Source organism: Cyprinodon tularosa, unplaced genomic scaffold (assembly GCF_016077235.1).
Source record: "Cyprinodon tularosa strain WSP-4 unplaced genomic scaffold, ASM1607723v1 ctg350, whole genome shotgun sequence".
Classification (NCBI taxonomy): Eukaryota; Metazoa; Chordata; class Actinopteri; order Cyprinodontiformes; family Cyprinodontidae; genus Cyprinodon; species Cyprinodon tularosa.
In genome coordinates this window covers 46,032-56,940 of record NW_024039064.1, presented here as the reverse complement: position 1 = coordinate 56,940, position 10,909 = coordinate 46,032, and the positions used below count along the sequence as shown (strand labels likewise).

The 10,909-nt window shown below is 42.8% G+C and overlaps 1 protein-coding gene across 1 annotated transcript in view; it reads right to left on the bottom strand.

Moving 5' to 3' along the window:
* Positions 1-6,752: 6,752 nt before the first annotated feature.
* Positions 6,753-10,909, bottom strand: part of LOC119789931 (carboxyl-terminal PDZ ligand of neuronal nitric oxide synthase protein-like) — a 49,857-nt gene continuing 45,700 nt past the window's right edge. The window contains exon 6 of the mRNA XM_038295133.1: positions 6,753-7,464. Coding sequence (XP_038151061.1) covers positions 6,944-7,464 — 521 coding nt within the window. The 3' untranslated portion in view covers positions 6,753-6,943. The remainder of the gene's footprint in view (positions 7,465-10,909) is intronic.

Genomic DNA, 10,909 nt, shown 5'->3' with positions numbered 1-10,909 from the left:
TGTTTAAATGCATAATCAGTTTCATACCATGTTTAACTACAGTAAAATGTCAAAGCATGTGCAGAAAAAACGTAGTCCTTTGAAAAAGTATGAAGAAATATGAGTATCATCCAAAATAAATATGAAAACAGAGAAAGGGGTTGATAAGAATGTAGCTCTTCCTTTTGAGGCATGTTTCGTTGATTTTGATATCATAACTACAGATCCAGCGTAAAAAATAAATAAACAAATAAATAAATCTGTCTATAAATGGGAACTCTTTCAGACTACTGAAAAAAAAAATACTTTTGAACCTTTTAAATTGATCTCCATCTTTAAGATTAACTATTTTCCAGAATTAAACCTCCTGAAGTCAGCTTGGTCTCATTGGTCTGCATTACTTTGCAGATTGTTTTCCATTACCACAAATTCTAACTCAGGTTGTAAAAGTAGGCGTAGATCCGTCTGTTTCTACCTAAATTTGAATCCTAATATCTACCCTTTTCTACCACACACATGTGAAGCTAATACATATTTAAATGTTTGATAAAACCGCACAGGCCCTGAAGTCACTGACAAGCTACATATATCAACCATCTGATCAAAATAATCAAAATCCTAATGTTTCCATTTGGACCGGTTTACATGACGGGTATACTTAACGAACATTTAGGGAGAAACACATTTTTTTTTTACCACAGCCACACTACCGCAAGTCTGCCTTGCATTTCTGTGTTGTTTAAAGGCCAGAACACACCAGTTGCGTGCGATTTTTAAATCTCCAATCCAAATTTTTTCCTTGTTACCTTGACTGCGTATAGGGAGACCACGATTAAGCAGGGTGGAAAGATCTGCACAGATTATTTTTACTTCTATCTCTGTGCTATACACAAATTTAAACCATTTCCTTTATTTGACTTGGACAGATTATAAAAAGCTGTTTAAAAAACAACAAACACGAGCATATTCTACAAAGCAAAGCCCCACTAACCCAGTCTGTGCAGCAGCTCAAACCAGAACAGATGGAGAATGTTCATTGCCTATATTAAAAACATAATGAGATCCACATCTAAAGAAAAAGAACAAATAAAAACACAGCAATAAATGCCATGGGACGGTTCATATGCTGACTGAGTTAGAGAGAAATCTGGGAAGTTTATTGAAGTTTTCCATTCTGTTTTTCATAAAGAGTTAAGAGACATACGTCACACTTATCTGCTCTTGCTGCCCCTCCTTTTTTAGATTTCTTGTGAATCTATTTTACTAAATCTGTTTTTTCTCCTCATGAAGTTTTTTTCTTTTGATCAACTGGAGATTGATAAACTAGGCTTTATGTCCCTTGTTGTTGTTTTTAGGCTCAAAGACGATCACTACTTTATCTGTTTTCTGTCCTCCTCAACTCCTCGTGAAAGTAAAGTATTATATTTCAAGTATCATTGATTGTTTTTGCACGAGTCTGTCACGATTGCTATGAATTCTTTGTGCAACTCCAAAATTTACTCTTTCCCCATGCGATTAACACATTTTATTTTGTATTCTCCCCCAAAGCGGATGTGTTTAACTTTGTAACCGCATCTCTTTTCCTGTATCACGTTTCTCTCTTCTGACAGACAAGAAAGAAGGAGAAATTTCCGCTGAAATGCTGCACAGTCGGACTAAAATGTCTCTCTCTCAGTAGGACCTACGCAAGCTCCCTTGCATAAAATAATTTTGGGTGTGATACTCCGCCATAGACTTTCAATGAGCGCTAAATGCCACGACCTTGTCCGACAACATTTTCTGTAAGATCGGAGACAAAATTAGATTCGGTGTGTTCTGGCCTTAAGATAAACAGAGATCCAGCATTAGAGTCAGAACTTATAAACACCAGTTTTATCTCACATAGAGTATATGCTACGATGCTAAAAACTGTGGAAGAACAACTCAAAAGTTGCAAAAATGGTTCAACAATAACATTACTTAAACTCATACTAAATCATGCAGACGCTTTGTCTGCAGTGATGAAGTAATAACTGAATTTAGTTTACTAGATGGTCAGGTTACTACTACCTTACTTCCCACAAAGTAATGGAGCATTTCTAACATCTTTTATACTAATAAAGTTCAAATCTATGAATAATAAGAGGCTGCATCCTAAGAGGCATAAAAACAACAACATAAAAAACAACAACAGAACAAACGTACAAAAAGCACCCACTGGCTGTTTAACAGACCTGTAGCATACCTGTAAGGCTGCTTCTTTTAACTCTACATAAAAATAACACTTCCACATCCGTTTAAAGTCGAATTTATACTGTAACACACACAATCTGATCAGCTACCAAACCAGACATTCCCAGATCTTTTAAATGTTTAAATGCTGCCACGTTTACTGCATTACTGCCAGAATGGCACACAAATTTATTGAATCTTATGCTGCACTATGACTTTTTTTTTTTTTTTTGTTTTTTTTTTTTTTACAGTGTCCTGTCTGGCAAGGTGGCAATAAGAATAATTGTCTTGATGCCAAAAGGAGCCCAACAGATTTTACTTTCACAAGTGTAGCGGTATGGCAATTGCCATACTGCTCCACTTGTTTCATGTATATAAATTGCTTTATTATAATTATGCAGGGAGTTTTACAGTTCATATGGACACTGCAATGTAAGTAGAGCAGAAAAACAGAAGAAGAAGAAGGAAAAAGAAAAAGAAAAAAACAGGACAAAAGATAAAAGAAAGAGGAGATAGGAAGGAGACAATGACAAAACATTTTCAGTCTGCTTCAACACCTGTAATGAGATGGAAAAAAAAAAAAAAAAAAGAACAGCACAACCAAAAAACATGGTACGAGATATACAATAAAGCAAACACCTTGAAACTATCGCTAACGTAATATTATTAAGTCTGACATGTACTCTGTGTTACCTGAAGATATGAATGTGGGGTTTCTGTTTGGAAGTGAATCTCTAAGTACCTGAAGCCTAGCATCTGTAGTTGTTTGTGAGGGTGAACTTGTGCATGTAAAGTTTTAACCATAGAAAAAATGCTCAATAGTGGTTGTGGAGAGCCGGAGAGGCACACCCCCCAGAGCACTGAGTCCAGCGCCGGGAGACCCAAAGCCCCAGGCGCCCAAGGGGACCCCAGAAGCGAAGGCACCAAGGCGGGGCCAGCCCCGGAAACCAGACCCCACCAAGGCAGGAGGAGAGACAGCCACGAAGAAGCCCCCCAGCCACCGCCATGCCGGCGCCCCGGGGAGCCGCGGGGACGAGTCCGCGGGCCCCGCCGGCAGCCGGCCACCCCGAAGTAGGGCCGGGCACCGAACACCAGCCCCCCCACGGCGCCGACCGAAACGCCCCAGCCCCACAGAGCACCGAAACACGCCCCGCCCCCCAGCACCAAGCCCCGGCGACCGGCCGCAACACCCACCGCGACCGCACCACCCAGGAAAACACTCAGGCGGCCCCGCCCCCGGCCGGGGCCCATGCGCATCCGCCGCGAACCGGCCGCGAGCGCCGCGGACCCCCCCAAAACGCCCCCCCGGCCAAAAGCGCAGCCCCACCCCACCAAGACCGATGCCAACAGCGCGCAACGAAACACACCGCGCACAGAATCAGCCCGAGAGCAGAAAAGCCGCCCGGCGCAAAACCGCAAGAAGAGCAGACCGCAGCCGGCGCAACCACCCCCCCCAGCAGCCCGAGGGGCAGCACAAAGCCAGAGCGGAGCGAACCGCGCCGCCCCCCCACCGGACGAAGCCAAAGCAGCCCAGCCACGCACCAGGCCCTGACACGCGGCCAGAGCAGCTCCGCCGCCCCGGCCCCCCACCACGCGCCGGCCATAGCCACTCCAGGCCCCCACCCGCCCCGCAGCCCCACCCGCCGCGATCAGCGGGAACAGAGCAGCCCCGCCATGCCTCCAGGAGGGAAAACCCACCCGAATACCTAGCCAGCGCAGCCAGCCCACCCAGACCGGCCCCCCAACACTACCCCCGCCGGAGCCGCCCGGACCCCCACACACCAGCGGCGCGCCGCCAGCAGGACCCCCACCCAGCAGGCCCGCCCGCCCCCCGAGAAAACAGACATGCCAAACCCCCCAAAGGAAGAAGAAAAAAAAAAAAAAAAAAAAAAAAAAACAATGCCCCCACAATGCGACAGCGGACACCAGACACCGACCCGCCCGCAACCGCTCCCCCCCACCGAGGAAGAGAAAACAAAACATAAATAAATAGGTAAATTAATTAATTAATTTATTATTACAATTAAAATAAATAGGCAAGAGGAGAAGTGCGAGCGGAAAAACCGGAGCCCAAAACAGGACCCAAGACCCGCACCCCACCATGCCGTGCAGCTCCCCCCACACATTCACACATAACACTCACATCCAATAATACCAGGACCAAAAACCCGGTGACACCGGTGGTCGGTCCCGGGACTATCGGATGACCCCATAAGTGAACCTAAAATCCGGATGTGAGGGGAGGGGAGCGGCGACACCCGCCACACCAACCCATCTCTTTCCTGCTTCAAGCCCGGCCCCCCACCCCGCACACGGACCGGACCACTCCCAGCAAGAGCCCCCCCCGGGACCGGGGCCCACCCATCCCGCGCCGGCCACCCAACCAGAACCGCCCCCCCCCCCCGAACAGAAAAAAAAAAAAAAAAAAAAAAAAAACCTTCAACCAGGCACTTCATGCCCCTCCATCCAACCTTCTTTGGGGAGAGCAGAGGTGACAGCCCCGCCACCAGCAGGCCACCTAGGCCCCGCAGCCAGCCCCAGCCAAAACCACGGACCAGGCGGCCCGCTCTTCCTCCAGGCCCCAGACTCCAGGCGGCAGCCGGAGAACAGGGGTGTGAGAAGACCCCGATCCTCCCTGCGCCCACTCGGATGTGGTGTTGTTGCGTGTTGCTCTCAGATGCAATTAAAACTGGGAGTACCAAGAGGGGGTGTCCGGCACACTCCACCCCCCCTCCAGGAGATAGACGGTGCCAGCACACCCCCCCCTTCGACAACCCTCAACCCTCAATGTCTAGATGCGAGAGGGGATGGAGGAGGCCGACCGTGGTGAGGCCCATAAAATAAGCCCCCCCCCCTGTGGCCCTGACCCCCACCCCCCGAAAATGCCCTACATAGATGTGTGTTGTGAAAATGATGTAGATGGAAGTGTCTAAAATGCAAAATAAAATTGGTGTGGGGGACGTCATCAGAAGGTGTGGCCCTCCAGTAACGACCCCCTCCCCAAAAACCTACATGTGTGGCAGAGTGATGGAGCAGGCAGAGGGAGGATTTCGGGGATGGGGAGCAAAGGACTGGGGTGCTTGCTGCACTCCCAGGGAGCCAGCTCCCCCGCTGACTCCAATAGGCACCCCCGTTCCCCGAGAGCCCCCCCAGAGAAGGGGGCCCCACCAGTTTCACCACCATTGCACTATGACTTTCTGCCCTGATGTAGACAAACTCACCTCAGCATGACTGATGCTTGAAAATAAAACCAATCGCTTTACATTTTTCTGATTTATTGTGTTGAAAATAACAAATATAAAGAGTTAGCTGATAACTTGTGGGTATTCCTGTAGCATTGGAATCTGGTCCAACACGTTGAACCGTCATTATGACTGTAAAATGAAGTAAAATATCCCACTAAAACAGACGAACACTGTTGATTCCACACTCTTGATCCCAGTGCCCAAGATCTTTAAAACAGGAGCACACCAAACATTACACACAATTTCAAAGACATCAAGGACTGTGTTACACATAAGCCCCGTTGTTTCTTGACTTTTTTTTTTCAATGTGTACAAATCAGAAACTGTGTGACAACAGCTTTGAATTCATAAGAAAGATTAATGGAACTAAAAAAACAAAAAATGTAACAATTTATTTAGGATGAATTAGTTTTTTTCTTAATTAGGATGGCTCATAAAAAACGATTAAAAAAAATGGATGAATGTTTTCTATTAGAACATGCTCTCTTAAATTTGATTCAAAACCAGTTAAACAACCAAATGTAGAAGAGGCTGATTATAGTTTTTTAAACAGCTGAGCAGTTTCTATGGACTCAATGTTGTTTCAATATTGTTGTAAGCTAAGAATTAATTTTGTAAATGGAACATTGAAAAAAAAACTTTCAAAACCTCTTAAAAGAAAAAGGTTTTAAGACTAATTTTGGACTTTTTCTTAGATTCTTTTTTCCAATTTCTTTTCATATTTAAATTCCTCAAATTGTATTTTCGCTAAACTTTTTTTTCCCTTTTTATTTTTTTGCAGATTCTATATTTTCCAACTAATGTTTTCAAATATTTATTTTTCAGAGAGAGTTTTTCTAACTACATTCTTTTCCCATTGTGTTTACAGATTATATTCACTTTACTTATAGGTCAATAAAAACCAAATAGAAATGCATTTTCACTCCATAAAACCCCACAAACCCTAGAATGGAGGAGAATGCAAATTATGAAAATAATGCAATTTCAAAAACTTTATATGAAAAAGCTCAAAATTAAAAGCAAAAATATAAAATCTGTAAAAACAAATAAAATATGAAAAAGGGAGAAAAAAACTAACCAGAAAAAAAGTTATAGTCTAAAGTTACTCTTAAAACCTTTTTTTTTATTTAGTTTTTTGTCAAATTTCCATTTCAAAAACATGTTCCTTGCTTGCGATAAATATGGTACAGAATTCACTCCATATGCTTCAGAGAATGTTGCCTAATAAGTGACAGCAGAAAGGATCTTGGATTTATTTTAGTAGTATAATTCTTCACTCTTTTTTTTTGCTTTGCAAGGAAACTTAAAAATATTTAAAAATAAGGTACATTTAATGAATAATGTACATTACAGAAATAAGTCAACTGGAGAAAACATATATCTGCCTAAATAGTTACCTTATAGCTGCAGATGACTGAGAATGCAGATGGGTTCTTCTTCATAGTTTCAGTTTCTGCGCTGAGGAGGTGCATATGTTTAGTTTGCCTCGAACTGACATCAGAACACAACTAAACCGCCATCTCATCCCCTAAGCAATCTGGCAAGCTTTCTGTATTCAACACATTTAGGAGTCGTGCAGAACCATCTGCCCCCGCTCCTTCTCCCTGCCCCCAGCTGTCACGATCATCGCTTTCATCTGTGTTCGATTCGTACTCCGACCCGATCCCCGACTCCCTGAAACGAAGCAGCTCCAGAGCCCCCAGGACCTGCTCTCCCAGCAGTGAGCTCTCATCACTGGGGGTCTCTCCTGTGTCCTGTGCCCCGGCTAGGCTGTCTGAAACCAGGTTGGAGAAACGAAAGCACTCGAGTCGGACTCCGCTGCCACTCGGTCCCAGAGGAATGGAGTCGGTGCCGGCGGTGTTTGGAGAGCAGGGCCCGGATAAAGCAGAGAACCAGGCTCCATCACTGATCTGGAGCTGGGAGGGAGCCGCCAATGGGCCTGCAGACGAGGAGCGGGTCATTGATGCACTGGGTGCACTGGGAGGCTTGGCACGGAAAGTGATCTCCAATAGACTGTCCTGGGAACCCACTGATTTAACATAAATGAGAGATAAAAAGAGTAAAATTCAGCACTTTGCAAAAGTTTTTATCACTAACTTTTTTACACATTCTCAAAAATAATAAATTTTATGTAAAACACCAATAGACGAGTATAAGAAACAGGGACAGGACAATCAGTGGAGGTATGCAATCTAATACTGGGGAGTTTTTAGCTTTGACTTTAACAGAGTGTTAGGATAATTATCATTGAAGATGTGTAAGTTTATCACATCCTGGTATGGGCTGCCTGTGGCGCGTCAGAACCAACATTTTAATCTAATTAGGACAGTTCCTCTGTCTAGATATACAGTTATAATCTTCATTCTGTACGTGGCAAAGATTTGGAAATGGAATGAGAGCGATGTCCTTCAGCTAAGAACGAAGCGTAATATTTTGATAAGGCTGGAGCCATGGATGTCTAATCATCTGCTGATGTGTCTGATGTAAAATACGATGATGTGGCAGACTGGAGATGTTTAAAATGCCTTTTTAAATGTTAATCAGGGCAACTTCCTGAGAGGTGAGCCCAGAGGTGACCAGCTGTCATTCTGTAACCCTAAGCAATTTCTCTGATCTGAGTAAGATTACAATTTCTATCAGAATCTGTTGTCATGTCTCCCGGTTATTTAATACATATAAGTTATGAAATTTTATTTAAAGAGTTTGTCTGAGTGATGTCTTTTCAGGGAAAAGAACCAGAGAGATAGAGCATCAGGGTGCATACACAGAGCCTTTTTTTAACAAGAGGTAAAGCATCAGTTTTACACATATCAGGGAGTGAATTGGGGCAGAGCGGGAGAAAGCTCTGCTCACACTGGAAAAAATAGCACTCCAGAAACAAGTAAAAAAAAATTAAAACGAGAGTTTTTGGCTTGAAATAAGCAAAACAAATCTGCCAATGGAACAAGTGAAAATTTGCTTAACAAGATATCTAGAAATAAGACATTTTACTTGATAAAGGCAATCTTGAAACTAGCCACAAAAATGAATTTTGACTAAAAATGTGCTGAAGTTAAGAAATTTTAGATCCTGTAATAAGTTTGAGATGCTTAAAAGTAGTGTCGTTCTACTCAAATGTAGCACTTTTTTTTTTAAAACTTCCATGTTCTTGTTTTAAGATGCACACAACTCATTCTTAGTCGCAATTCTGGCAATGATCTTGATTCAGGTATAACAGCCAATTAAAAATAGATCGAAAAGCTTTTGTTTTAAGACAAAAGAATCTCAAATAAAGATTTTCTGACTAGCAGACTGCAAAAGTAATCTAAATACAAGTAATAATTTCTTGAACTGAGTGTATTTGCCCTGAATTTGACCAGGTAACTAAGATTATCTGTCAATAAAATTAGTAGTTTTCCACTTAAATAAAAATTATTATCACGCTTTGAATAAGATGGCGATGAGGCGGGCAGGAGGCTGAACAAGGTGGACAGAAGTGGAATTGCTATGGATCAGGGAGGGGATACTGTAGCACAATGACATGGATCTGAGAGGTACGGAGGAGAGGAGCAGCATTAAGGATGACCTAGGAGTTTAACAGGATTTTAAACTAAATTCTGAGGTTTCAGTGAAGCTCCTTTAGGACTGGATTGATGTGATGAAATTAGGGGGTTTTGGTAATTAAGGAAGCTGCAGAATTCTGGTCCAACAGAACCTTATGGAGGGAAAGAGAAAGAGATTTGCTGACGTGTGGTTATTTACTTTCAACATAATGCGAGACTAACAAAATATACTGCTTAGTCTGCACTGCAAAAGTAATCTAGAAATTAGTAAAAAAAATTAAATTAAATGTAAAAATTAAATTAAGTATTTACCATAAATTTTAGTAGGTTAATAAGACGATTTGCCAATGGAATGATTATTTTTACTCCTAACATAAGACAATTAGGTAGTATGCACTTAAAATAAGACAAAGCAATTGTTTTTGTTTTTTTTTAAATATAAATTGTCTTGTTCCAATCGCAAAGTGTCTCACTTACCTCCTCATTCAAGAAAAAAATTACTTATTCTAAGAAAAGAATACTTATTTATATTTCTATTTTTTGCAGTGTGATTTGATCGTGCTGCATTTGGTGTCTTCAGTTTTACGTGCCGTGCAGCACTTTTGTTGGAATAATTATGTATAAGATACTTAATGTGTGTTCTTATGATGTATAATGCGTGACATATTACTGTTCCAGAGAGGTGTTGCACAAGCAGTATAGGTCAACTCTCAGGAAGTATTGCTCAAGCTTAACGAAACCAGGAGGTTCTCGGACCATTTGACCGCAGGACATTTAAATGCAAATTGACCTGTTCACTGGGGCTGCAAATTGAATTGTATTTCTTGTTTCCTATTCCTTTAGCGCAACCTCAGCTTGTGTAACTAGGGACCCCCCCTCAGACTTTAATAAATAGCGAGGAGAAAGCTGAAGACCGGCAGAGTGGGGTGGAGATGTACCTGCACGGTCTCTTCCTACTCTCCTCACGAGTAAAAAGAATGATGACTCTGTGCCTTCTTTCCTTGTTTTACAGTGTTTTAGGTGTTAGACCTGACAACTTTACTCACCTGTTTTGTTTTTAATATTTTATAGAAATAAACATGTGACGGTATGGCATGCTGTTCTCTAGTGTTCCCTAACAGAAACTAATAAATCAGACGAGGGCTAAACGATTTTGTCAAAACAAAATTGCAATTACTTTAAACCTCTGTTACGATTTTATATCGATTTGTGTTTGCACCACAAGAATCTAAATGTTTAATTTTAGGCCTGCTCAAGCCTGCTTGTCTAGTGTCCATTGTTGCAGGTGTAACACAGGTTAGAATTCCATGGTCCCATATTTTTCCCAGTCACCTGAACAGACCACAAGACACACTTGAGTCTTACCAATCAAGCACAGTTTATAAGCTGAGTGGGAAACCACCAGAGCAGCAGCACACGACAGTGCGACAGTGGCGTTGAATGTAGGAGTTTGCCCTGAAATCGAAGGGTTGACGGTTCAAACCCCGACTCCGACTTTCATTGTCGTTGTGTCCTTGGGCAAGACACTTCACCTGCTTTGTCTACTGATGGTGGTCAGAGGGCCCGGTGGCACCAGTGTACGGCAGCCTCGCTTCTGTCAGTGAGCCCCAGGGCAGCTGTGGCTACAATGTAGCTTGCCACCATCAGTGTGTGTGTGAATGGGTGAATGAATGTAGTGTAAAGCGCTTTGGTCAAGTCTCCTAACTTGAATAAAGGCGCTATATAAGTACATGCCATTTACCATTTACCAGCACACGTGTCAACTACTGTGGTCTTTAAAAAGCAACTGGTGCCGCGGTGTCTATTATCTGCAGGAATTGGCCAAGTGAGGAAAGTTATGGACCAATCGATGGCGAGCTACTACCTGGAACAGAACCTGTCTCATAACATCCTCACCCTGAGGGTCTGGTAGGAGGCTGCAGCTTTGTTTAC